General features: G+C 44.2%; 1 protein-coding gene across 6 annotated transcripts in view; it reads left to right on the top strand.

The window, feature by feature from the left end:
- Window positions 1–25936, top strand: part of Sec24b (SEC24 homolog B, COPII component) — a 65862-nt gene that overhangs the window by 7463 nt on the left and 32463 nt on the right. For 4 of the 6 annotated variants that reach the window (XM_087198805.1, XM_004866294.3, XM_021245383.2 and 1 more), the window contains exons 2-4: window positions 11075–11575; window positions 14765–14938; window positions 22597–22698. In XM_087198805.1, coding sequence (XP_087054931.1) covers window positions 11075–11575; window positions 14765–14938; window positions 22597–22698 — 777 coding nt within the window. The remainder of the gene's footprint in view (window positions 1–11074; window positions 11576–14764; window positions 14939–22596; window positions 22699–25936) is intronic. The other 2 variants (XM_087198806.1, XM_087198807.1) reach the window with 1 other exon arrangement.

Below are 25936 nucleotides of genomic sequence, written 5' to 3'. Positions count from 1 at the left end.
GCTTGCACCGCGCTTGGCAGCTTAGCTGTTTGGTCATACTCATGGCCACTTTTGTGCTAACAGCGTTAGTGGTATCCTTTTTTTTTTTTTTTTGCTTGAATTCTTTTATTGGTACATTTTAGATATACAATACGTTTACATTTATCACTGGGTATTTGTACCTGAACATGATGTATCTTGGTTCTTATTTTTTCCCCATTACCTGTGCGCCCTTCACCCTTCCACCCTTCCCTATTTACGTACTTCGTTTCCTTTTTATCTTTTCTTTTCTCATAATTTTTCTTTCCCATTCTTCCCTTTCCCCATCTCCTCCCACCACCCCTACCCCTTTGGACCTTTTCCTATTTCAAAGTATCAATTATTAGTTATTAATCCTTTTAATCCTTATTTACTCTCACTTTCTCACACTAGAGAAACTTCAGTATTTACACATGTGTGTCTTATTTATTTTACTTAAGAGTATCGCCTCTGTGCATCCATTTAGCTATAAATGACTAGTTTCTCGTTCTTTATGGCTGAGTAGTACTCCATTTTATTAAAAAACCACATCTTTATCCAGTTTCCAGTTGATGGGCACTTGGGCTGCTTCCAAGCTTTAGCTATTACAAACTGTGCCACTATAAACATGGGTGCACATATATCTCTGTGGTATGATTCTTTTAATTCTTTTGGGAAAATACCCAGCAGGGGAATAGCTGGGTCAAATGGGACCTCCAGCCCTAGTTCTTTGAGGTATCTCCATACTGATTTCCACAGTGGTTGCACCAGTCTGCACTCTCACCAACAATGGAGAAGGGTTCCTTTCTCCCCACACCCCCGCCAGCATTTGTTATTGGTTGATTTCATGATAACAGCCATTCTTCGTGGGTTAAGGTGGAATCTCAATGATGATTTCATCTGCATCTCTCGAATGATTAGTGATGTTGAACATTTTTTCATATATTTATTTGCTGCTTTTACTTCTTTTTCTGAGAAATGTCTGTTCATTTCAGATGCCCATTTTTGAATTGGGTCTTTGAATTTGGGGGGTCTGATTTTTTTCAGTTCTTTATATATTCTAGATAGTAGTCCTTTGTCTAAGGTACAGCTGCTAAAAAATTTTTCCCGCATTGTAGGTTGTCTCTTAGCTCTGTTGGTGGTTTCTCTTGCAGTGCAGAAGGTTTTTAATAAGATGAGATCCCAGTTGTTGATTCTTTGTTCTAGTTCCCGTGCTACTGAGGTTTTTGTTCATGAAGTCTTTTCCTATGCTAGTGTCTTCAAGAGTTCTACCTAACTTATCTTCCAGCAAGTTTAGTGTTTCTGTCTTCATATTTAGATCTTTAATCCACTTCGATCTTAGTTTAGTGCATGGTGATAGGTATGGGTCTCGTTTTAATCTTTGGCAGGTTGAAATCCAGTTTTTCCAACACTGTTTATCAAATAGGCTATCTTTGCTCCAGTGAGGGTGGTTGGCTTCTTTGTCAAAGATGAGGTGGCTGAGTATGTCTGGAGTTGTTTCTGCATCTTCTAATCTATTCCACTGATCCTCAGGTCTGTTTCTTTGTCAGTACCATGCTGATTTTATCACAGTAGCTTTGTAGTATAGTTTCAAGTTGGGGATTGTGATACCCCAAGCCATGTCTCTGTTGTCTAGAATTGCTTTTGCTATTCTAGGACTCTTCTGGTTCCAGATGAATTTTTGGATTGTTTTCTGTAGTTCTGTGAAGTATATTGTTGGAATTTCAGTCGCCATTGCATTAAATCTATATAGTAGTTTTGGAAGTATGGTCATTTTCGCTATATTGGTCCTTCCTACCCAGAAACAAGGGATGTCTTTCCATTTTCTTATATCCTCCTGGATGTCCTTTTTCAGGATGCTGTACTTTTCAGTGTAGAGGTCTTTTGCTTCCTTTGTTAGATTGATTCCTAGATATTTCTTTTTTTTGGCTGCTATTATAAAGGTAATTGTTTCCCTAATTTCTCTCTCAGTCTGTTATTTGTATATGAAAAGGCTGTTGTTTTTTGAGTGTTGACCTTATACCCAGCTACTCTACTGAATCTGTCAATTAAGTCCAGAAGTCTTTTGGCTGAGTGTTAGTGGTATTCTTAAAGGAAACTGAACGGTTGTATGTAAAAGTCAAGTTTAAGGGAAGTGTCGCATATTTGCAGATCTCCTTCAGAAGCCGGGGAAAGCCAGCTGGAAGCAGAACCGCACCTTGCTGTGCTCAGCCTCCCTCAGGACCCTTCGGTAGTGTCTGTCAGAGCAGTAGGGCCCACGGTGCTGCCAAGTTACTGTTGTTACTGTTTGTGTGGCAGCAGGGACAGGGCCAGGGCCGCTGGCCGCTTTCCCGCCAGAATTCGGGTTAGCCTGTTGAGCAGAGGCGGGCAGGGGCGTGGAGGAGCTCGCAGTGCACCTGTGTTGATCTCCTTGGGGTGGAAGGGGGAGTGGGAGCAGGAGAGGGGCACGGTTTCATTTCCTGTATGCTGCTGTAACCAAGAGAACCAAGCGCTGTGAATTGGTGGCCTAAGGCCGCGTGCATTTGCTGTCTGCAGGTTAGAAATCCAGCCAGGGCTGAAGTCAGGTGTTCTGTGGGCTGCCCAGGGGCATTGCTTCACCTTCCTCAGACCCCGCTCCTGGCTGGCTTTGTCCTGTGCCAGCCTCAGAGGCTCTGCTCTGCCCACAGCCCCTTTCCTCCACCCGGCCCTCTCTTCTCTAAGGACCCTTTGATCATGCCGGGCCCACCTGCGCAATCACAGGTGTGCTCTATCTTTTTATATTTTACTTTCTTCTGTTTTATTTGTTTGCTTATTTTTGTGGTATTTGGGATTGAACCCAGGGCCTTCACGTTGAGCCACTTCCCCAACCCTTTATTTTTTTGAGACAGTCTCGCTAAATTGCCCTGGCTGGTCCTCCTGCCTCAGCCTCCAACGGTGCTGGGATTACTGGTGTGGGCCACTGTGCTTGGCTCTATTTTAAGGTCAGTTAATTAAAAACATTAATAACATCTTCACCTACAGGCTTAATTCCCCTTTGCCACATAACTTCACATACCTAGCGATTCCAGAGATTAGGGTGTGGACATGCATTTTATAGGCAGTGGGAGGGAATTTAAATTTTTCTTAGTGGCAAGAGGAACTATTTGAAGGGTTTTACAAGAAGTAACAGCTTTACTGGCATGATGCTAGCTTCTATAATCCCAACCCTTGGAGGACTTCGGCACTGCACATTCAAGGCCAGGCTGGACTACATAGTGAGATCTGTCTCAAGTAATGAACGTAACAGTCAGATTTGCTTTTTAGGAAAAGCTGGTTTACTTTAGTCATTGGTCTAAAACATTATGTCATGCACTCAGTTCAGGAGGTCATTTCCAGCAGGTTTTTCTCCAGTTGATTCTCAAACATGGTTTTGCAGTAATTTTAGATTTATAGAAGGCTTGTACGGGTGCAGAAAATCCAGCCCTGTTCCCTTCCTCAACTTTAAAGTTGACTTACACAACCAGGAAATTAATACACTTAGCTAAATCACAAATTTTTCTTAATTTTACCAGTTTTTCCACTAATAAAGCAGTTTTTACCGTGGAATTTTAATGATAATTTTTTTTTTTTTGGTACCAGGGATTGAACTCAGGTTTGCGCTTGTGAAACCGCTGAGCTAAATCCCTGGCCCTAATGGTAATTTTTCTTTGACTCCTGCATTTATTATTTGGAATTTCTCTGTAAGGAAGATTTGCCCTGTTAGTCCCATTTTAAAGTTTACTCAGTCATTCTGTTGCTGTATTAGGGACTCACGAATACTTTTTTAATCTTTGGATTACCCAGTGCTGTTACTTATTTCTCTTGTTCCCCCTATTCCAGCTTTGGCCACTGGGAGCTCTGCAGGTCGGTGCCTTTGTCCATTCCCCATCCTTTTATAGTCTGAGCATTCATGTCATTCTGCAGATAAAGGGGACTTCATTCCTCCTGTCCAGCCTCTGCTTTTCTCTTTCTCTTAGCTCACTGAAGTCACCGGAATGTGCTGCACATTGTTGGGTACAGTGGTGAGAGGACGTCTTGCTTCTTCCTAAGCTCAGGGAGCTCCTGACCTTACCATTAAGTGTGTTTGCTTTAGGTGATGAGTAGATAATCCTCCGTGCATTAAGAAAGCTTCCTTCTAGGGGCTGAGGGTGTATCTTAGTGGCAGAGAGTGTCCCTGGCACATGTGAGACCTTGTGATTGATACTGAGCACTGAAAAAAGAAAAAAAAAATATATATATATATATATAAAGTTTCTTTCTATTTATGGCTTATTGAGTTTTTAATTTTTATTATTATGAATATTGGCTGGGCATGATGGTGCATACCTGTAACTCCAGCACTTGGGAGGCTGAAGCAGGAGGATCACTGCAAGTTGGAGGCCAGCCTGCTGGGCTACATAGTGAGTTCGAGGCTACCCTGAACTACATAGCAAGTCCCTGTCTCAGAAAAAAAAAAAGGAAAAAAAAAAGAATATTGAGCTTTGTCTAATGCATGTTCTGTACTTATTGAAGCGATTATACAGCTTTTCCTAGTCTGTGAAATAGTGAATTACACTGAATGTGTTTGTGATGTTGGAGTAGCACCTTGCATTTCTGGTATGAATTGGCTTGGTGATGATGTGTTTTACATTTTGTATTCTACATGCTGATATTTTTTTCACAATACAGCTTGTAGCTAAGTTAAATAAGCACTTCACGAGATAACCTTCGTACTTCAGTATACATATACAATAAAAATGCTTCAGCAGTATTCCCATCCTCATCTTAGAGACTCTTAAAAATCTACTTGATGATCAAATTTTAATCAAGTTAAGACTTTTGACTGTATTTTATAGGGCATCCTTAAGCAAAACTGGCCTTCTTCCTCTGAGCACAAGGTGGGATGGAGACAAACTGCTAGTGTTGCTTAGCGTCTGTGTGTCGGCTTTTGCAGCGGCTGGCAGGCACCGTGGCTCCTTCTAACCTGTTAGTCCAGGCTCCAGCAGGGAGGGAGGCAGGCAGCTGCCCTGCAGCGCCATTGCAGCAGGGGAGCAGCGCCCGGCCTGGTAGTGGTGCCACCTTCATGTCTCGAGCCGAAAGGAAGAGGAGGACAGTTACGTTGAGAGAAAACTAAGAGGCCGGAGGGGTCCCGGAAGTGGGCTGCCACAGAGGCTCTTTGACTAGGGGGTTTTCATACAGCAGAATCACGCCACAGATTAGCTTGGGTCAAATACAATCAGCCGTAGAATTGTAAGCGGTCACTTAGCTAATGTTGGTCTAACAGAAGAACATGGTGAGTAGCAAGGGCACTGAGCGTGGGGGAGAACAGCACTTCTGGGGGCGGGAGTGAGTCTCAGTGCTCTGCTGTGTGTGTTGCGTTGTTCAGGCTTGTTGGACTGGACGGTGCTAGCTCCGGACCACTTTGATCTGGCTGCAGGCCTGGCCATCCCATCATTTCTCCACCAGCTCAGCCCTTGACTGCAGGCCTGGTCCCTAACTGCCCGTCAGTCTCTACCTAACTTAGTGATCTGCCATACCGTCGGAAAATAATTATACCGATGGATTCTGCATTTAGGTGACTTTTTTCTCCAGTGTACGTTCTTGTTGCCTTTGTCAAAAATTAGTTGGCTGAGCTGCATGTGACAGTGCACACCTGTAATCAGCTTTTGGGAGGCTGAGGCAGCACAGGTGCAAAGACAGCCAGGATCACTTAGTGAAACTTCAAAATAAAACTCTTGGCTGGTCATGGTGGTGCACCCCTGTAATCCCAGCTGTAATCTAGGCTGAGGCAGGAGAGTTGCTGTGAGTTGGAGTCCAGCCTGGCCTGCATAGTGAGTTCAGGGCCAGACTGAACTACATAGCGAGACCCTGTCTCACAAAATTAAAAAAAAGTACTCAAAAGTTTTGAAGGTGCTGAGGCTGTAGATCAGTGGTAGAAAGAATACTTGCCTATCCAATGTGAGGCCCTGAGTTCCACCCCCAGTACCAAAAAGGAGGAAAGAGAGAAAAAGGAAGTCAGCTGGCCGTGCCTCCCTGGGTTACCCTTCTGCTCATTTGTCTGTGTCTGTCAGTACCATGCTGTCTTGGCAAGGACAATTGTGTAGAATGCTTTGAAGTCAGGTATTGCAGTGCCTCTAGCCTTGTTTTTTCACTCAGGATTGTTTTGGGTAGTTCATGTCTTTTTTTTCCGTTCAGTTTTTTGGAGTGTGTTTTTCTATTTCTGTAAAGAATGTCATTGACATTTTGCTAGGAATTGCATTGAGTATGTAGATGACTTTCGGCAGTATAGACTTTTTAACAGTATTTATTCTCACGAACATGGGACATCTTTCTATCTGAGGGGTGAGGTGGGGTCATCTTCCATTTCTTTCATCAGTATTTTCAGTTTTCATTGTAGAGATCATTCGCTTCCTTGGTTAAATTTATTTGTGGGTATTTTTAATTTTTTATACCTCTTGTGAATGGGATTGCTGTCTTAATTTGTAAACAGTTTCATTATGGGTACATGAAAACTGCTGATTTTTGCATGTTAGTTTGTATCTTGCACCTTTACTAAATTTATCAGTTCTGACAGATGTTTGGTGGAATCCTTGGGTTTTTTCTATATATAAAGCCATGTTATCTGCAAACAGGGGTAATATGAGCTCTTTCTTATTTAGATGCCCTGCATTTCTTTCTCTTTCCTTATTGCTCTGGCTGAGACTTCTATGACGGATTGAGTAAGAACGGTGAAAGTACACATGGAGGAAACGATTTGACTTGGATACATTTTCCTTTCCTTTTTTGAGCGTATCTGGGATGACTGCTGTGAAGCATTTGTTCACTGGCATCTCCTTCTGGCTAGTTCTGCTGCTGCCTCCCTTTGCTGGTGCCCAGGGTCGCGTCTGTGTCTGCAGTTCAGCTACCCACGGGGCTCTGGTACCAGCTCCCAGCGACTGGTGGGAGATTACTTTGGGGAAAGCAAAATGAGTGAACCTAGACTTACCTACACATTTATTTTTCATCATGTGGTTTCATGTTTAAAAGAATTGAAAACAACCTAAATGGGCCAGGGATAATTTATTAAAATAAAGCAAATCCACAGAATAGAATAGTATTCAGACATTAAAAAAGATGCTTAGGTCATAGTAGACGAAGAATTCATTCTCCTTTACTGAATTAGGCATATATGTGCTAAAATAAAATTACTGGGTAGCTGGGCCTGAGAATGTTTTGTTTTGGTTTTTTTTGGTACCAGGGATCGAACGCGGGTCCTTGCGCTTGCACAGCAGGCGGCAAAACCACTGAGCTAAATCCCTGGCAATGGGCCTGAGAATGTTAATAGCAGTTATCTCAGGTATAAAGATTGTGGATTATTTTATTTGATCATTTTTGGTACCCTTTTCTAAATGGTGAAAAGATTGTGTATTTAGTTTGCCCCTGGACTCAGTTTAGATTATCCATATTTATTTATTTGGTACTGGGGACTGACCCAGGGCCTTCTCACTGCACTACAACCTCAGGCCTTTGATTATTATTTTGAGACAGGGTCTTCCGAAGTTGTTAAGTTGTCCAGGCTGGGCTCAAACTTGTAATCCTTCTGCCTCGGCCTCCCAGAGTGCTTCGGTTATAGCCCAGTGCCACCTCACCTGGCCTAGATGACCTCAACTTTGTTAGCAGCACCAAGGCGTTGTCATTGGGAGCCAGTGACCCAAGGCCACCTCCGTGGAGCCTTGCGTAGCTGTCCTGCCCTCATAGCAGCTTGGGGCCTGCACGGTGCTCAGGCCTGCTTCTCCTGGGGAGCTCTTCCTGGGCCACACAGGGCTGTGGCTCTGGACCACTCAGTGTCACTTTCTTGGCCTTCAGAGCCTTCACTTTGTCCCGGCACTGAGAGGGCAGGCCGCTTCCTTCTCTCTTTGATGGTGTCGCAGCCGTTAATAGTTACCCGGTGGTAACAGCATGAATGGTTTTACTCTGTCGTTCTCTGTACCTTTTAAAATAGTGACCATATAAATCACATTTGTAGCAAGAAAAATACTTTTAGTTTTTTTTCAAAAGTCTAACCTACATGCTACTAATTTTCTCCTCACAGTCTTTGTCCATGTCCATTTTAGATATATTAAAACAGTACCAGTAATAAATGCTGCAAAATCATTTTGAATCCAAAGAAAGATCACGATTTCAGTAATTATTACAAAAGAATCGCCTTCAAATAAGTGAAACAGTGTGTACAGAAATGTGCAACCGAGTGTGGTGGTACATGCCTGTAATCCCAGCACTCGAAGGCTGAGGCGCAGGAGGATCATCATGAGTTTGAGGCCAGCCTGAATTACACAGCGAGACCCTGTCTCAAAAAAAAAAAAAACCCCAAAAACCAGTCCATAATACACTGTTGTCATAGTCTTAGAATAATACTTCAATGCTTCCTTCCTATGACAGAGTCAGGAGGCCGTCTAGCATAAGATACTGGGGAAATGGAAACAGGTATGCTAGCAAAGAATGGGAGGGGAAGCTGAGGACAAAACACTTGGTCTGTGAGGAGAGCAGGCCCAGCCATGATCGTGGATCTGGGCTGTGGAACCGCTGCCCAGTACAGCAGCCTTGGGCTGCTCTGAAGAGTGCACCACGGTGGGCTGTGCATGCGTGAGGGGAGCCATGGCTCTCGGAACTTGGCCTCTCATGCAGGCACGGCCGGGCCACTGAGCTCCATCCCGGCCAGCCCTTTCTGCTTCTTAAGACGGCGTCTTTAGTTTTCCAGACTTTGCTGGGATTACAGGCGTGTGCCGCTGTACCCGTACACAGTGGGTCTTGAGATGATGTAGAAAAAGTGAAATAACCTCAGAAATTTTACAATACTGAATACACATTTAAATGGTACACATTCATCTTTTTTATTAATTTTAATTACAGATGCTCCTCCATGAATGATGGGGTCACATTCCTATAAATCTATCTTAAATTGAAAATATTAAGTAGAAAAAGCCTTTACCCTGACCTACAAACCTCATAGCTTAGCCTGACCTACTTTCGACATGCTCAGAACACTCGCATTAGCCTGCAGTTGGATGAAGTAATCTAACCCAAACCCATAAAGCATAAAACATTAATAAAGTGTCGTGCCATAAAATGGTAAGTGCTGGAGATCGCGTGTCTGTGTCCAAAAGATACTGGCGCCAGTGCAGGGCCCAGTGTGGGTCCCTTCGCTGCCAGGCACGGTCTGAGCATCATCCTGGCTCCTGCTGCTGGTCCACCTCGCCAGTCGGCTGTCCTCACAAGCCCAGGAAAGAACCAGAGTTCCCATTGAGAGTTCACTCTCCACCAGATGTGCGTACTTTCACTCCACAGTGAGGTACAGGTCCTCAGTAGGAACCATCTGCATTTTCAGATGTCTCCCTAGATCCTGATACTCCCTAAGGAAAAGTAAGCCTCCGTAGGGAATCAGCCCCCCAAAAGTAAATACTTTATCTTTTCTTTGATGAGCCAGGAACTGAAAAGGTTTCCTCTGGTGGGTAACTTGCTTCTCCTAAACGTTACCAGATACAGCATTTCTGCTATTTTTAGAACAGTGACAACATTTGAGTAGTTTGGAGATGGTGATTATTTCTGTTTCAGATCATGTAGCATGGATGAGCCAAATCAGTAATTAAGTGGGTAGATATTTAAATGGACTTTTACTTGGATCATTGATAAATTCTACCAGTTTAGTTTTCTGAGACTACAGTGAAAGCACGCAAACTGATCTTTTTAAATAGGGGAGAGAAGAACATTTCACATATTTTTGGCAGGTTAATGAAAAATTCCTAATAGACTCATGCCTTCAAAGTAATTTGGTTCAGATAAACTGATTATACAAAATACCTGTAAGAAAAGTAAATTATGAACCTAGTAAGATAATGTTATGTGAATTTGGGTTTTCTTTACAGTTCTTGGAATTTCAGAAGTGTGGGTGTTTTCCTTCATAGCTGGATGGTGGATTATGTTCGTGTTGCCTGTAGACTATGTTCATTACATTGCGTGTGTGTGGAGCTTGTGAGCTTATGGTCTCAACACCGAGGTTAGGAGAGGTTTTATTGGAAATCAGAATGCTCCTGGGTTTCCAGGAGGGGTCCTGAGTGGGTGGCCACTGAGGCTCTTTGTCAGGAGTATTCTGTACAGCAAAATCACAGCGTGGGTCTGTCATCAACTGCAAGGTCACAAGTCTAGTTGTTTAGCTAATACTGATCCAGCAGGGAAGTAAAGCACACAGCAAGGGTACATGGTGAGCATCACTGGCTTTAGTGCACCTGTCACTTCTAGTCATAGAACAAAAGCATTCCTGGAAAGGGATGAGCATGTGGGTCCGGATGTGCTGGTCCCCCACCTGTGTGTCGTGCCCAGCTGGGCTACTGTAGCAGGTAGTGGCATCCCAGTATAGCCTAAGCTGCTGCTGATCCCTGGGGGCTGCAGGCCTGGCTCCTGCATCTCCATCTGTTCACATTCACCTCAGTCTGCAGCACAATCTTGCTGTGACCTCTTTTCCAGTCACTTCCTGGAGAGTCCAGTCACTCTGACTGCTGTTAATTTCTAACCTCGCTGTCTATAACAACATGACCCAAAATGAAGATTCTACTATATTGTTTAGTAGAAATTGAAACCAACCAGGAAATGTAAGCGTTATTCTTACCTCTTTTCTAAGCAAATATTTTTATATGTTGCTATGACAAAGAAAATAGTTATACTTCCTCTTTATATAGTTTGTGAATTTCTTGTTGCTATTCTTTCATTTAAGGAATGGTATGGATAATTAATTCTTTTTGCTAGGAAAACTAGATCCAAGGATAATTAAGGCTTCCCCAAAACACAACGAAAAATGTTAGAAGACTCGAGTCTCACTGTCGGGACGGTGGGCCGCTTGCTTGGCAAAGGAAAGCCGGATCTCGGTGCAGGGAGCAGCAGCTGGCGACTGGTTCAGGCGGGGACCAGCCCTGCGCTTGCTCAGCACGTGGCGTACAGTTTCCTTCTGCGTCACATTTCATTGATTCGGGTGTATGTGGCACTGTGCAGCTGGGAGAGCGGGAGTTCGTGACCTGTGAGCCACCTTTTGATCAGGCTGTGACTGATGATGACTGGCTTTCTTTTCCAGGTCCGGCCCAGGGTCAGATGCAGGCCCCACCGGGGCCAGGTTATGGACTGCATGGCCAGGACTACGCCGCTCCCTCGGGACCTTACTCCCCGGGACCTGGGAAGGCTGGCCCGGAGGGCCAGGGCCGGTGCGGCGGGTACTACTCTGGTCCCCGTCCAGGACCGGCCGGCCTGGGCCTGGCCGGCGTGCAGCGGGGCTACGTTGGGGGAATCGCTGCGTTCGGGAACTACCACGGCAGCCCCGCCGCTGCCCCTCAGGGGTTTCCTGCGACCTGCAGCCCTCAGCTGGCGCCCACCTCCTGCCGCTCCTCTCTGCCTGCTGGAAGCCCCCACGCGTCCGTGCTTGCCGCCGCCACCGGCTGGAGTGCGCCCCTCACACCTGTGCCTTTGCCGCCCCCGCCGGGCTACAGCGCCTCGCCGTGGTCGGTGCAGGCCCCGGACCGTCTCCTGCGAAACCACGCGGGACCCTCGGCTTCCGCCGGCAGCAGCCCTGCAAACCCGGGTAGGTATGGGAAGTCCCCAAAACGTGGCTCAGTAGCAGGGCCGCGCAGGCTGCTGGGTGTGCACCGCTACAGACAGCAGCAAAGCTCAACCGGCACGTTGGAGATTAACTCTGGTTGCAGTGTGTGGTTTGCTTTGCCCATCGTGATGTTTAGCCGAGTCCGGCGTGGCCGCTGCTTTCTCTTATATTAGCTCAAACTGGGTAGGTGTTTTTCCATCCCGAGCCCCTCACAGCAAAGGTGAAGACGAAACACTGCATCAGCTTGCCTAAGTGAGCCTCTGGGGACTCACAGAAGGCAGTTCCTGCACGGAAGCTGTTTGCTCTCTCTGAATTGCAAATGAGGAAGACTAAGAAGGGACGGAAGATACATGCAGAGTGCCTGGGTAGTTGGCTTTCCTGACCTTCCAAAGCCAAGATGTAGCTGGGTATGGTTTAAAAGTTATGTATGTACGAGACAGTGGTACCTTGGTTCATGAGCTTAATGCTTTCCACGATTCTGATTGCAGACAGAAATGAATGAGAAATTTCCCCATCAAATGGGATCCCATTTCCCATAAGGTCAACATAGAGCCTGACCATTGAATTTGATTGGGTTCTTGTCCAATTTGGTTTGTGACCGGAGCCATGGAAAGAATTAAATTCATGAACTGATGTACCACTGTGTGTGGTTTGTAAATTACAGTTTCTGGCAGGTGTGGTGGCGCACACCCATAATCCCATCACTTGGGAGGCTGAGGCAGGAGAATTGCCACAAATTCAAGGCCAGCCTGGACTACATAGTGAATTCAAGGTCAGCCCAAACTACACAGCAAGACCCTGTTTTTGGGGGGAAAAAAATGTGTGTTTTCTGAATGAAGATGTATGCAAAAAGTGTGGCAGGTGTAAACCGTGGTAGTGTCCTGGGTGATGTCCTTAGTGTCCAGGCAGGTATCATCAAGCCCTATGATGTAGAAAGATAGCCTTCCCTAGACTTTCAGATTATTTTAAATAAGAGCCTTAAGGTGAGCATGGCATGCCTGTAATCCCAGCACTGTGGGAGGCAGAGGCAGAAGAATCAGGTTTGAGCCCAGTCTGGGCAATTTAGAGACTTAATGAGACCCTGTCTCCAAATAAGTTAAAGGGGGTGAGGCTAGGGATATAGCTCAGTGCAAAGGCCCTTGGTTCAGTCCCCTGTACCACCCCCCCAAAAAATGATGAGTTCATACTCTAAATGTGGAATAAAAAGAACTTAAGTGTCATCTCATTTGACTCCTTAGGAAAACATATTGGGCTGAGGAATTAGCTCAGTGGTAGAATACTTGTTTAGCAAGCATGAGGCCCTGAGTTCGGTCCTCAGCACCAAAAAATTAAAAAACAAAAAAGCAAAAGGGAAAGCATATTAATGTGTTTGTAATCCAACACTAGAACTTCTGATTATTTTATTAAAAAGTTTACTCCAAATATGTATGTCTTGGGTGCTATGTTTAATGTTAGCTTGGGTTGCTGTTTGAAGAGTATCATTTCGTTGGACCCTTTCAAAGTTGCAGACTGTCCCTTCAGGTGACTGGTGAAATTCAGCAGGCAGTCGTGGGCAGGTACATGCAGTATGCTGTTGTTACAGAGTTCAAAACAGAAAGTGAGGGTCAGGCTGCCTGCCATGGTGTGCTCTTCACAGAGTGGGGCAGGGGACAGTAGACACAGCTCATCCGTCCAGGCAGGGGGGCCTTCCTCGAAGATCTTTTGGCACTGGGCTACCTCTGGCAGAGGGGAAGGCAGGCTCTTGAGCATGGTCTGTCTCTGCTTCAGGGTCTGTGTGTGTGCACCTGTGTGTGCGTGCACCCAGCCTCGGATGGCTGTCTGAGTCTGCACCTGCGTGCTCCTAAATATTTTTATCTATTTTGTGTGATGCTGGGGGCTGAGCCCAGGGTCCTGTCTTGCAGGCAAGCATTCTGCCAATAGTGACATCTCCAACCCATGTTAAATACTTATGTTGCTGGTTATGTTTGCAGTTTTAAGGGTTTCATTACTGTGTCTCTGGTTTAAAACTGCAGCGCTGTATCAATTTGCATAGTTCTTGGTTAGCTGGGCGCTTCCTCTGCAGGCTGTCTGGGGCTCATTCACATGACTTCACTGGGCTGTGACCGCTGTGGACAGCCAGCAGTTGGCACAGACCTCCCCAGATGGGATCCTGTTGCCTTGCCTGCACGCGGGGTCTGCAGTCTTCTGAAACCTGAGGTCTGGGACATGCACGCCTTTATTTCTGCCGAAGCTTGCTGCGTAGAGCCCGCCACAAGATTATATCTAGTCCAAAGGGTGGGAAAATAGAGTCCACCTTATTAAAAAGAACAGCACATTATTGTGATGATATTCAGTCTCCCAGACTGATGGCAAGGTCACATGTTTAGAGTCCCTTTACTCACTTCCCTGATTACATTTACACTGGGGGACACACGGCGTAACACACTTTGTTCTGTCCCCACATTTCCTACGTTTGCTTCTGCTTAGACCTGTTTATTTACATGTGTGCATAAATCATCCTTACATACACGCACATACATGTGCCTGTACGTGTGTTTATTCAGCACGCTGTCACTGCTTACTGTAAGTTTGCAGCCAGTCCCCAGTTCTGCAGTCTTGAAGATGATCCTATGAGGTCAGTGTTTTTCAGCTGGGGGAAGTTTGCCCCCGAGTAGGCCGTTAGTAATTTGAACTCACAGCGGCTGCTGTGTTTGCATGAACTTGTTCGCGAAGTCCAGCCCAGTGTTGTGGTCACATGTGACACGGGGCGTCCAGTTAGAGACAGCACGTGAGCAGGGGCAGTTGACAATGCAGAGCGAGGTCAGAGCTGACACTGGAAGCATTTGTGGACTCCAGGACCGTTTCCTGCAGTCAGGCAGCAACCTCTGAGGTCTTACCTGGGGCCCTGTGGTGTGCTGCAGTGAGTAACAGGAGTGGTCATCAGTGAGGATATGCTGTTTGGGGTTCATTTTGTCTAAGAAGGTAAGAAGTTGTGACATTTTAGGAAAATTGCCATGAAAAAGTATTAAAACAATTGGTGAGTAGTTTTCAGGTTTTTTGGAAAGTCTTGTTTCTTTTCTACATAGACAAAATAAATATGCTACAAAACTTCAAATCCAACTGTATTTTGTTCATAAGTGTTTTAATATATTTCAAGTTCGTTGCTGTGAATAAATAGTTTCTTGTCTCCAGTTGCAGACTCTCTAGCCTATCCTGGCAGGCAGAATGCCCCACCTCCCAGGTCCAGCCCGGTGATGTCCACTGTGTTGCCAGGAGCCCCGTCACCAAGAGCGCCACCTGCCGGGAAGCACCCCAGGGAGCCTGTGGCCTTGGGTGTCCCACTGCCAGGGCTGCCACCGCAGAAAGGTACGGGAGATACCCGCTCTCTTCCTCGGACCACGCTCCACAGCAGCTGGCTTTAAAAGCCCAACTGTATAGCCATAATTTATAAAAAGACAAAAGTAATTTATAAAATCAGCCCTATGTATTTTATGTAATTATGTCAAATTTACGTACCGCTTTGTATTTTGCTTTTACATTTATTGAATTATATGCAGTTCTTCATATATACTGTACTCTTTTTAGCCACTTTTGTAACTAGTAATCCATTGTGTTACAGCTTTATGATTTACTGATCCATCCCTGTATCATGGGGCATGTATTTCCTTTTTCTTTTTAAAGATCGTTATAAATTTTTTTTAGGATCAAGCAACCAAGATTTTCCTCTTTAGTGAGTCTCCATGTCCTATTGATATTTCTGTACTTGTCATTATTGTTAATAGAAAGTATCCTTTGACACAGTTTTGGAACTGAGAGAGGGTGAAAATGAAATTGGCCCCACCCTTGCATCATTAATTTAATATTCTTAAATAAGGAGTAAAATGTGTTATTTTGATCCTTTTCCTCTACATTGTCTTTTTTTTTTTTTTTCAAAAGGTTTGTTTGTTACTTTCTGCCTGGCTAAAACTCCAAAGTATTCATGTTTCAGGTTAATGTGATGTATTTTTCATATGATCAGAGGTAACTGAACTGTTTGCAGATTATCTATAGTTTGTGTTTTCAGAGCAGCTGAGGATGTAGCTCAGTGGCGCCACACCTGCCTCACAAACGCAAGGTCCTGAGTTCGATCCCCAGCACCAAAACAAAAATGATTATCGTATGCTTTCAGAGCAACCATAGTACTATTTTAAGGCCTATACTTACTGGGCGCTGACAGCCTCAGACCTTGAGTATAAAGAATCCTTCTGTCATGTTCTGAAGCTCAGCAAAAGCAGAAGTATAAATTCATAGACTGACCTTGCAGTTTGTATCTACTGTGTGTGGGGGCAGCAGAGGGATTTCTGTCAGTTGATCAGATTATACATTGTAATGTTCTTGTCTTTAAAAGAAAACCAATTGAAGCACTAAAGAGTATTCATTGATTCCCAAAAGCCAGTGAGTATACTGGGAATAAAACCTAGTTCTTAAAAGCATTTGCCTCCAAAGTGAGGTAGACCTGGTAAAAATGTTTTATCATGAGTAGAAAAAGCTTTAGGGCAGGTTGGCCCTGACTGAGTAAATGGTATCTTCTTTATGCTTCTCTTCCATACTGATGGCTGTTTTCCATTTCTTACATAGCTTACATCTTTTGACCCTTCACATTGCTTCTGCTAAATTCTTTCTTCCTATTTTCTTTTTGGCCATCCTGCTTTACATACCATCCTGCCATTTTAATATAAATACCATTTTGAAAAGCTTTTGGCCAATAATCACAATTATTTCTTCCTTTTTTTAGTAGTGCAGTAGATTTTGAAGAGAGAAGAAACTACTATTCATTGAGGACTTAGAATGTTCCATTAATCCCCATATTAATTCCATGATATAGATATTATCCCTGATTTATAAAAGTTAGAGTCACAGAGTTTAGGAAACCCAAGACTACAGATTAATTAGTAGCAGAGCAAAAATTTTCTGAATCAAACCCTATCTTGTTTTCTTCCTGTGAGACTGATTTGTTGTTCTTATTGTTGAGTCTTGGAAAAACTCATGATTTAACTAAGATAAGCCGCTTAAATAACAGAAAATACTAGAGATGTGTGAATTGTACTTTTTACTCCTTTTTCTTAAGTAGGAGCTTGGCCTCTTCACGGTTGCTTTGCTTTGGCTACATCTGGGGACAGCACTGGATTGTTTTTGTTAGTGGTGACCAGGACAGTTGTGCAAGTGGTGTCCCTAGCCTGCATGATGGGGCCTCCAGGTTGTGCAGCTCGCCTAGGTGCAGGGTGTGTTGTGGGCCGAGGTGGCGCCCGGATGTGAGTAGGGTCTGTCTCTGCGTCCTCACGTTCTGCATGTCTGGATTTAATCACCCACAGCTGGGATGTGTCCAGGGAAAATGAGTCCATACTGAACATGCGTAGGCTTTCTCTTGTAACTTGTGTTCTGAAGCAGTATTCCCTAGTGAGTACTTACACAGCACCGACCTGGCGTGTGATGCAGAGAGAATTTAGAGTGGCTGGGAGGATGCGCACAGATGATGGATGTGCAGTACTGCCCCTCTCCACACAGTGGACTGGAGTGTCAGGCTGTGAGATCCGGAGAGCCTGGACCAGACCCTGGGAGATTCTGAACTCAGCTGTGCTTGAACAGATGGGTCAGCTGGGCTGTGAGGCAGGCCTGCAACCCGGCCCTCTGGGAGGCTGAGCTCAGCTGCACAACCTGGTGACCTACAAAGACAGTGTCAACAGAGTCACACAGCTGGTGATGGAGTAGCTCAGTGGCCCTGGGTTCAGCCCCCAGTACCAAAAACAAAACAAAAGAAAACCTAGAGTAGTTTTTTTAATCTTCCAGCTACAAAGGCACCCTTACTAAAATCAAACATTTTTGGTTTTTAGAGGGGTAAATTTTGTATTTTTGCTTGAGTATCCCCCCAAAAAACACTTGAAAAAACAGCTGGGTGTGATGGTGCACACCCGTAATCATCAGAACTTGGGAGGCTGAGGCAGGAGGATCCCCTTGAGTTGGGCTACATAGGAACAAACTGTATAACTACAAGGTCATTTTTTAGACGGATATCTAACATTTTTTTATAAAAACCTTTAATGGTTGAAGTTGTATCATATATTGACTTACTTAATAAAGATATTGAGCTGGGCATGGTGGCACACACTTGGAATCCCAGAACTCAGGAGGCTGAGGCAGGAGGATTGCTGAGAGTTTGAGGCCAGCCTGTGTTTGGGCCGCACAGTGAGTTCAAGGCCATCCTGAACTACACAGTGAGATCCTGTCTCAAAAAGCCAATATGATACAATACAATACAGCTATTATATTACTCACTTAAATGTATGCACAGCAACAGTATGTACCATCATTCTTTTTAAAAAGCCATGAACTTTTCTTTAACATTTGAAAGTTTGCGTTTTCCATTTCTCCTTGAAGTCCTGTATTGTTGAGCTAGAAGCTCTGTTCTGTACTTTCTGCCACAGTAATACAAAATTGAAGTTTTAAAATTTGTTTTGGTGCCTAGGGTCGCAAGTCTCTAAATATTACTGTTGTTTCTTTTGGATTAAGGTATCATTACAATTATTATATAGTTGGTCAAGTCATAAATTTTGGCATTATTTGCATGGAAAGTAAATTTTTACCAGAAGTGCATGTTTCAGTGAAGTGAATGACCCTCCCTTCCCCACTGGAGCTTTGTGTTTGGTTATGTACGGTTCATTATGAGAACATAATAGAGAGGGCCGGGGATTTAGCTCAGTGGTTCCACCACCTGCCTCGCAAGCTCAAGGGACCCGAGTTCAATCCCTGGTACCAAGAAAAAAAAAGAACGTAATAGAGAGGAGATAACTCCATTCCTAGTTTCCATTTTCGTACATATAAGTAATTAATGAGAAATTGTTCACATGAATAGATAAGGATGGTATTGGAAGGCTTATTAAAGTAATATGTTAACTTTTTTTAATCTAAGTTACATGTCAGAAATTGTTACTTGTTTTAGGAGTTGCTTTGTTTTTTGTGGGTGTTAACATTATCATTACTTTCATGTTGCGGTGCAGAATTTACGAATCCCTTCAGCCTATCTTACTTGCTCGTCACATGACCTCACACCTCAGCTTCCTTTTCTAAGTGAGGAAGCGGAAGTGCAGAGCGGTCCTTCTCTTCCAGAGACCCGGGACTCACCGGGAGGGAGGCCCGGCAGGCGAGCTCATGGACCGGAAACTGCTCGGCATGTTGTAGGTTCTTCATACCAGTGCCAGTGCAGTATCTTACCGTGTTCTTTCCCTGTATTCAAAAACTCAAGCTGGGATGTGGATCATTTACTTTATGGATGCTGTCTCCATGAAACCTAATTGGCAAGGCAGTTCTCAAGATATGTCGGAACATATACCACTAAGTACTAATAGGTTCATCTGCTGATGAATTTTTTTTTTCTTATTAAAGAAAAGTAGAAACTAGTTTATGAAATAAGAATGAGAATTCCATGTTATTTATATTATAATTTACAATATTTTAATTTAATATAATTTATAATGTAACTGATATATGGTACATTACAAATGTTTTATGGTAACATAGTTTGTAAAATACTTTATTGTACATCTTTATTGACTGAAAGACATCAAATAGAATTTATTTATAGTGCTTGGGATCGAACTAAGGGCCTTGCCAATGCTAGTGTCTTACCCAGTGTATCTTGAATAACCATGGTTGAATAACCACTTTGCTTTTACAAGAATGATTAGCATAACTAAATGCACTGGTCAGATTGTGGGAGTTATTTTTTTCTTCCCCTAATAACTTGATCTAGGGATGATGGTTAAGAATAGCTGAAAATAATGACTTTTAATTAAATATTCACAGAAACATTTAATGTTTGGTGATGAAGGCCAGGCATGATGGCACATACCTGTAATCCCACCCAGCACTCAGAAGGCTGAGGCAGGAGGATCGCCATGAGTTGGAGGCCAGCCTGGATTACATAGTGAGTTCAAGGCCAGCCTGAACTGCATAGCAAGACCCTGTCTTAAAAAAAAAAAAAAAATCAATGATGATAATAACTAACAGTTATGTAGTATTTAGTATGTGTCAGTACCATGTGTAAGCATCTGAAATACATTAACTCATTTAATTTTCACAACAACTGCTGGAGAGAGTGCTGATCCATCTTGCAGATGATGTCAGGGAAAACAGGTGATAAATCCCCCCAGGACATATGACTAGGGAGTGGTGTGACCTGGACTTGAACCCAGAGGCCTGTCTTTGTCCACATGGCCTTGTTGCTGCTCTGTTCACTTTCTCACAGAACCCTACAGTGGTTGAGGTCTGTATAAAGGCAGAATTATTAACTAAAAATTTATCATTACTCCTACCACCCACTTTTCATATTTCTGAATTAAGTTATTTCCAGTGAGAACCAGTCCTGTTTCTAACAGGTTTCACCTGTAACTGAAATATGTCTATCTATCAAGGTAGAAGAAGGTCTCTAGGTTTGGGGTTCCTTGCTGAGTTGTGGAAGGAAGGAAGGTGGTAAGGAGGGAGGAAGGAAGCAGTGAGCAAGCTTTCTTAGAGGTTTTCTACGCCTCAGGGCAGGCTGTCCTGTTGAGACTCGGTCCGGTCCGGTCCTGTGTCTCCTTTGTGAGTGAGATAAAGGCTCTTGGCAGCACAGGCTCTGGTTTAGGTGGCTAGGCTTTCGGGAAGTGGACACTTCCTTGAAAACCATTCTTTGGTGAGAACCCTCAAAAAGTGATCTGGCGTGTACAGTATTCTTAGACTGTAGCCTAGGAAAGGTAACAGTTGCTGAAAGTCTGTACTCTTAAATTAAAATTGAAAAACAAAAACAGCTAACTGCTGCAAGGGATCTGTTCCCACAGGGTCAGGTTGCCTTGTCCCAGTGCAGCTGTATCTAGGGAACAGTGAAGATCCCTTTATTAGCAGTCCCGTGGGCGTGGTCCCCTGGACCTCGCTGCAGGCGCTGTGGAGCAGGTGGTTTGAGGTGAATGTCCTTGTCCATGTGGCCCCGCCAGGAACTGGGCCTTGCACAGTGCTCTGTCACCAAGTTACCGCTGCTCCCGAGGCTGGGGAGTGTTGCCAGTGCTCCCTGCATTGTGTCAGATTCTGGGAGTGTCCCTGTTTTTGGTGTTTAGATACAAGGCATTACTGTACACGCCAGGCTGGCCGTGAACTTGCTGAGAAACCCAGGCCTGTGCCACTACACCCAGCTTTGTGAAGTATTCCATGCCTGTTCTTATGCTAGACTCATCCCTTAGCGCCCCTGGGTAAGACAGTGAGTTTGGCGATAGATTTGCTATCTCTTCAGGGTGGCGGCAGGTGGGTGGGTCCTCGTGCATTTGTGCAGAGGGCTCCAGGCTGGGCTCTAGGGAGGATGCCATCATCCCTCACAGGCTGGAGTGTCTCTCGTGTTAGCTTCTGGCTCTTAGCCAAGTCTGAGCAGCGGTGTTTCTGGAAGCTCTCAGCCGTCTGAGTTGTCTACAGTAGGTGACATGGCTGTCAGCACCTGGTGGCTGTGACTCCCCGTTTGTTGTAGTCCGTATGAGTTGCACACGCCTAAAGCAAGGTGCTTGAACATAGAATGATTATTATTCTAAAACTCTGACCATTCCTCTGTGGCTGAACGGATGCATCATATTCTCTGTTTTTACCGGGCTTACCCAAACGGCCCAGGTGAGCCAAGTTCTGAGCATAAAGTCACAGAGATTGGCTTGAATCTCGGCACTTTCATCTCAAGTGCCTCTTAAAAAAGATTGGACTTTGTTTTCAGGAGAGGAAAAGTTGGAAACGTTGGGGGACACTGCATTAGCGTAAGACTTGACAGCCATGGTGTAAAGCAGAATGGTCTACAGCAGACGACAGCGCTGTCCTCTGTTGCAGGCACGGCCTGGGCACGTTATGTAGTTGCTGTGTAGATGTTTAATCATTACATAACCATCTTATTTGCTCCTAGTAAAGCAGTGGATGAGTTTCTCATAATTGAAAGAAATGTATTTTTATTCAGCAAATCTGGATGAGAGGAAAATATTTGAGACAGCACTTTATTTTTAAATAAGTTCTTAAATTGAAGAAGAGTTCCCTACCAGAAAACCTTTTACTATTCATCTGTCTAATGGTGAACTTTATGTTTAACCTAAGGTTTAATATTAGTGAAATTTTCATTTTAACTTAAGCTTTTGTAAGAGGAACGTACCACTCTGATTTGGAAAGTATTAAGTTTATTTCTTGTAATGCCTGAACTTATTTGATATTGAATATTACTTTCTCAGATGAATTTGTGGTTACTGCTGCTTTCCCCGAGTTTTAGAATGTTTTCAGCAAAGTTAGCAGACTTTCCATAACTTTTTTGGTCATAATGGGAAAATCTTCATGCATCTACAGTTGGCTTTTGGCTTTTTAAAAAAATATTCACTGTAAGCGGAGAATAATGCCAATTACAGTTCTTCAATCCCCATGCTTTTCCGTTGTGGAAACTGAGTCACTGTCCTGGTGGCAGTGGAGAAAGGGAGGTCCCGGGTTTCCAGCTGCATTCTCTGTGCTGCACAGACTCAGCTCAAGAAAAAGGATCCCCACCCACCACAGTCCCAGTCCCCAGGAAGAGGGTACCTACCGTAGAGGCCTGAGGCCCAAACAGGTAAATGTGTATGGAGCTCAGAAAATGTTCAGGCCATCATTGCAGTTTCCTGAACATTACCAGTGTTAATCGTGGTACTGTTTTTTATGCTTAAAGCGATTAGTTCAGGGGCAGGTATTTAGCTCAGTGGTTCCACCGCCTGCCTCGCAAGCACAAGGTCCTGAGTTCGATCCCCGGTACCAAAAAAAAAAAAAGCGGTTCATATTAAAGCTGCTTTTACTAAACTGCTTTGCAGAGATTTTCTAACAATTCTTGTTTTTGTAATAAATTTGCTAATATTAATATGCATGCTGGAATACTCTTTGGAATGTCAGAGTTCTTCTCACTTTTAATGCAATGTCAAAGTTTGTTTCCCATCTTTCCTGCTGGTCTGACTCTTGTGTTTGTGCTTTCCACTTTACAGGCATGCAGTATGGTGACTGTGTTAATAACCAAGCTAGCTCCGCACCGACTCCCTTGTCATCAGCTTCCGATGATGAGGAAGAGGAGGAGGATGAGGAAGCAGGTCTGCTTTAGCTTTACACCAGTTTTTAATCTTTCTCCTACTCAAACTTTCTTTTATTCTGTAGTTTTAGCCTTTTCAAAAAGTATCTCAAGATTTCACATGATGAACGTACTTGGTTTGGGTCACTGGAAATGAGCTTGCTTTGTTTTTCCTCCTCTGGATTTGTTCACCTTTTATAAGCAATGGGGTACGGCATTCGTGAGAGCGTACGGTGTTCTTCCTTCAGAAATGCACTTCCTTGTCCCACATCATGTGCCAAGAACTGAGCCCAGGCTGCAGCCCTGGGCCGTTGGCCGCTGTGGCTCCTCAAGGAGCAGCGCGTCTGCTCTGCACGCTCTGATGCTGATCAGACTGAGCCGTGGATTTTACAGTAGTGGCAGAGGACATGGACCGAGTTCTGCAGGATCTTCTTGGCTCTTCTCATGTTCTTGGAAGGCTCAGAACTTTCAGTTTTCTTGTGCATGAGCAGCAATTCCTCTCAGGATAATTAAGCATGTTGTGTGTATGCTTATGAGTTGCATCTGGTTAGCATCATTTTCTGCCTCAATGGGTAGAACACTACTGAAAACTGTGTAGTTCAGTTCCTCCATTAATTCTAACAGTTTAAGACTGATCCAATAAATGTCAATATTTCAAGTTACTATTAGTAAGATTCTCCATCATTTTTATTATTGATGGGAGGATTTGCTCTACAATCTGTTTAGTAAGGTTTCTGTTTCCTGTGCGTTTAAAAATATTCCAGCTTTAATGCATGATTTGAGAGGGATGGAAGTAGAGGCTATCAGATAGCAAGTAGTTTTTCTTAAAATTTAGAAATCGGAAATTTTAAATAATTTTTTATTTTAACATAATTTCAAATTAAAAGTTGCAGGAAGATTGAAAGATGCTCCTGTATGTACCTTATGCAAAAAAACCATTTTTGTTTCACTTGCTCTACAACTTACTTCATGTGTTCTTCCCACATTGAGCATTGACGCCGTGGCATGTAATTCACAGCCCGCTCTGCAGTCTCAACACGGCCTCAGCTTGGTCTCTTACAGCTATTTTCGTGGCCCAGGGTCCATCCGTGGTCAGGTGTTGAATTCAGTTGTCGTGTCTGTTTAGGCTCCTTCAGTGTGGAACAATCCCTTAGCCTTTCTTTCTTGAGCTTGACATATTCAAAGAGCACAGGATGGTAAAATGTTGCAAAATGTTCCTCAATTTGAATTTATGTGATATTTCTTCATAATTGGATTCGGATCACATTCGCCTGATAGCATTTCTAAAGTAGTGTGTTCTCAGTGCTTCCGATTTCAAGCATATGTTAATTTCTTCCCATATTTGTGAGACTGATTTTTATCATTCAATTATGGTCGTGTCTGCCAAGTTTCTCCACTATAAAGTTACAACTTTTCCTCCGTTAAAATTACTAAGTAATTTGTGGGGAGTCTTTGAGACTACGTGAGTGTCCTCTTTATCAAACTGTTACCTGTCCATCTTGGCGTCCATTGATGGTTTTCCCTCGCACAGCCCTGTATTTTACGAGTAGGAGTTTCATAAAGTGGATTCATCGATCCTCCGGCCCTGGGTTTGGCTGGAGGTGGCATCTTCCAATTGGCCTGTTGTCTGTATAGAAGTTAGTCATGCTCCACATTCACCTCGGACTTGCTCTGTGCAGCCCTGGCTGAGCTTTCTCCGGGGACTCCTGGTTCCATTCGTGGAGAAGGGTATTTAGGGCTGGGGTCTAAGGCCAGTGTGTGTAAAACTTAGCCGAAAGCTGAGAAAAGACAATTCTGTAGATCAGTCAAGAGTTTCTTTTTTGTTTTTCTGTTTTCCTTTGTAGCACTGTTTGGGGATAGGGAAAGAGAAAAGCGAAAATGAAGACCATCTCCTGAGCCTCTTCTGCAACCGTCCAGCACACACCTGCTCTGCCTGCAGGCTTTGTAGTGGCCCTGCGGGGTGGGTTGAGGGGAGAGCTTGTTACCGAGCGGAGCCACTCGGAGATGGTAAATGCCCATTTCTCCTCTCAACCGCCGAGTGGTGGCCATGGAATTTGCCTGACCCTTTTTTCTGCGTTTTATGCAAGTTAGGAGAAGATGAGACCTTGGATCATCTGAAAAGTTGAGTAACATTAGCAAATATAGTAGTTTTCACTGAGCCACGTGGCTTGGCTTTTAGAGAAAGCGCAGCGAAGCCTTTCCTAGGGGCCTTTAGTGCTTTCTAGTACTTCTCCCCAGCTTTCAGAATTCTGAGCTAGTCTTGTGGTCTGTCCCTGTCCTCTTTCCCTCGTCTCCCTTCCTCAGATTTTTGCTCCTTTTTTGTCTCTGTCCAGTTTTCTTTTCTAAACCGTGACAGAGCCAGTTTAAAAAGGAGGAGAGGGTTGGGGATTTAGTTCAGTGGTTTTGCTGCCTGCTGTGCAAGAGCAAGGACCCGAGTTCGGTCCCCGGTACCAAAAAAACCAGAAAACAAAAAACAACAAAAAGGAGGAGAGAAGTCCCAAGTATGACTCACACGCTTGCCCCCCGTTTGGTCTCCTCATTCTTGTCCATCCAGAGGCTCAGGGACTGGAAAACTCAGAGCTGAGGGTTAAAATGAAAACTAAACTGGCTTGCACACTGAAAGCAGTGCAGATTGAGAGCTCTCAAATCCAAAAGCCTCAAATCCGAGAAACATTTCCAGCACCAGCACTCCGTACCCAAAAAAAAAAAAAAACGACTTCACTTGAGCCTCGTAATGCTGTCAAATCCAGGTGCATGAGAGAGCTGGTGAGGTGACCTCAGGCTGTGGGAAGGGGTGTTCGAAACATGGTGAGTCTGTGCCTAGTCTCGGGTCTCATCCTCAAGATAACACGTGTGTGTACAGATTTCAAAATAAAAAATCCAATCTGAAATTCTCCTGGTTCCAGGCCTTTGGACAAGGAATACTCAGCCTGATTTTGGTTAGTATCAGTTCCAGAGGCAATATGGGAGCACAGCTGCTGGCCTCCAAATATGTGTGGCAGGGCCGCAGATGCCATATGTGATTGCAGCAAACTGGAGAAGTACAAGACCAGCGCCGCGTCCTAGGGACAGAAAGGGTTTCCATAGCACATGGGAAAGGCTTGGGATTTGAGGGATGAGTAGGAATAGGCCAGGTGGAGAAAGGAAATCTAGGCAAACAGACCCCACTAGCCACATGTGACAGGCTGTGAATGTGGACCTTTGGAGCTTTTGGTGGTAATGCAGCACCCGTGCTGTGTGCTCACCACCGCTGCACTACT

This window comes from Heterocephalus glaber, unplaced genomic scaffold (genome assembly GCF_053883595.1).
Source record: "Heterocephalus glaber isolate CG9 unplaced genomic scaffold, H.glaber_assembly_v1.0 deba00001688, whole genome shotgun sequence".
In the NCBI taxonomy this organism is placed as follows: domain Eukaryota; kingdom Metazoa; phylum Chordata; class Mammalia; order Rodentia; family Bathyergidae; genus Heterocephalus; species Heterocephalus glaber.
The sequence above is the reverse complement of the archived record's forward strand: the minus strand, read 5'-3'. Positions and strand labels throughout refer to the sequence as shown.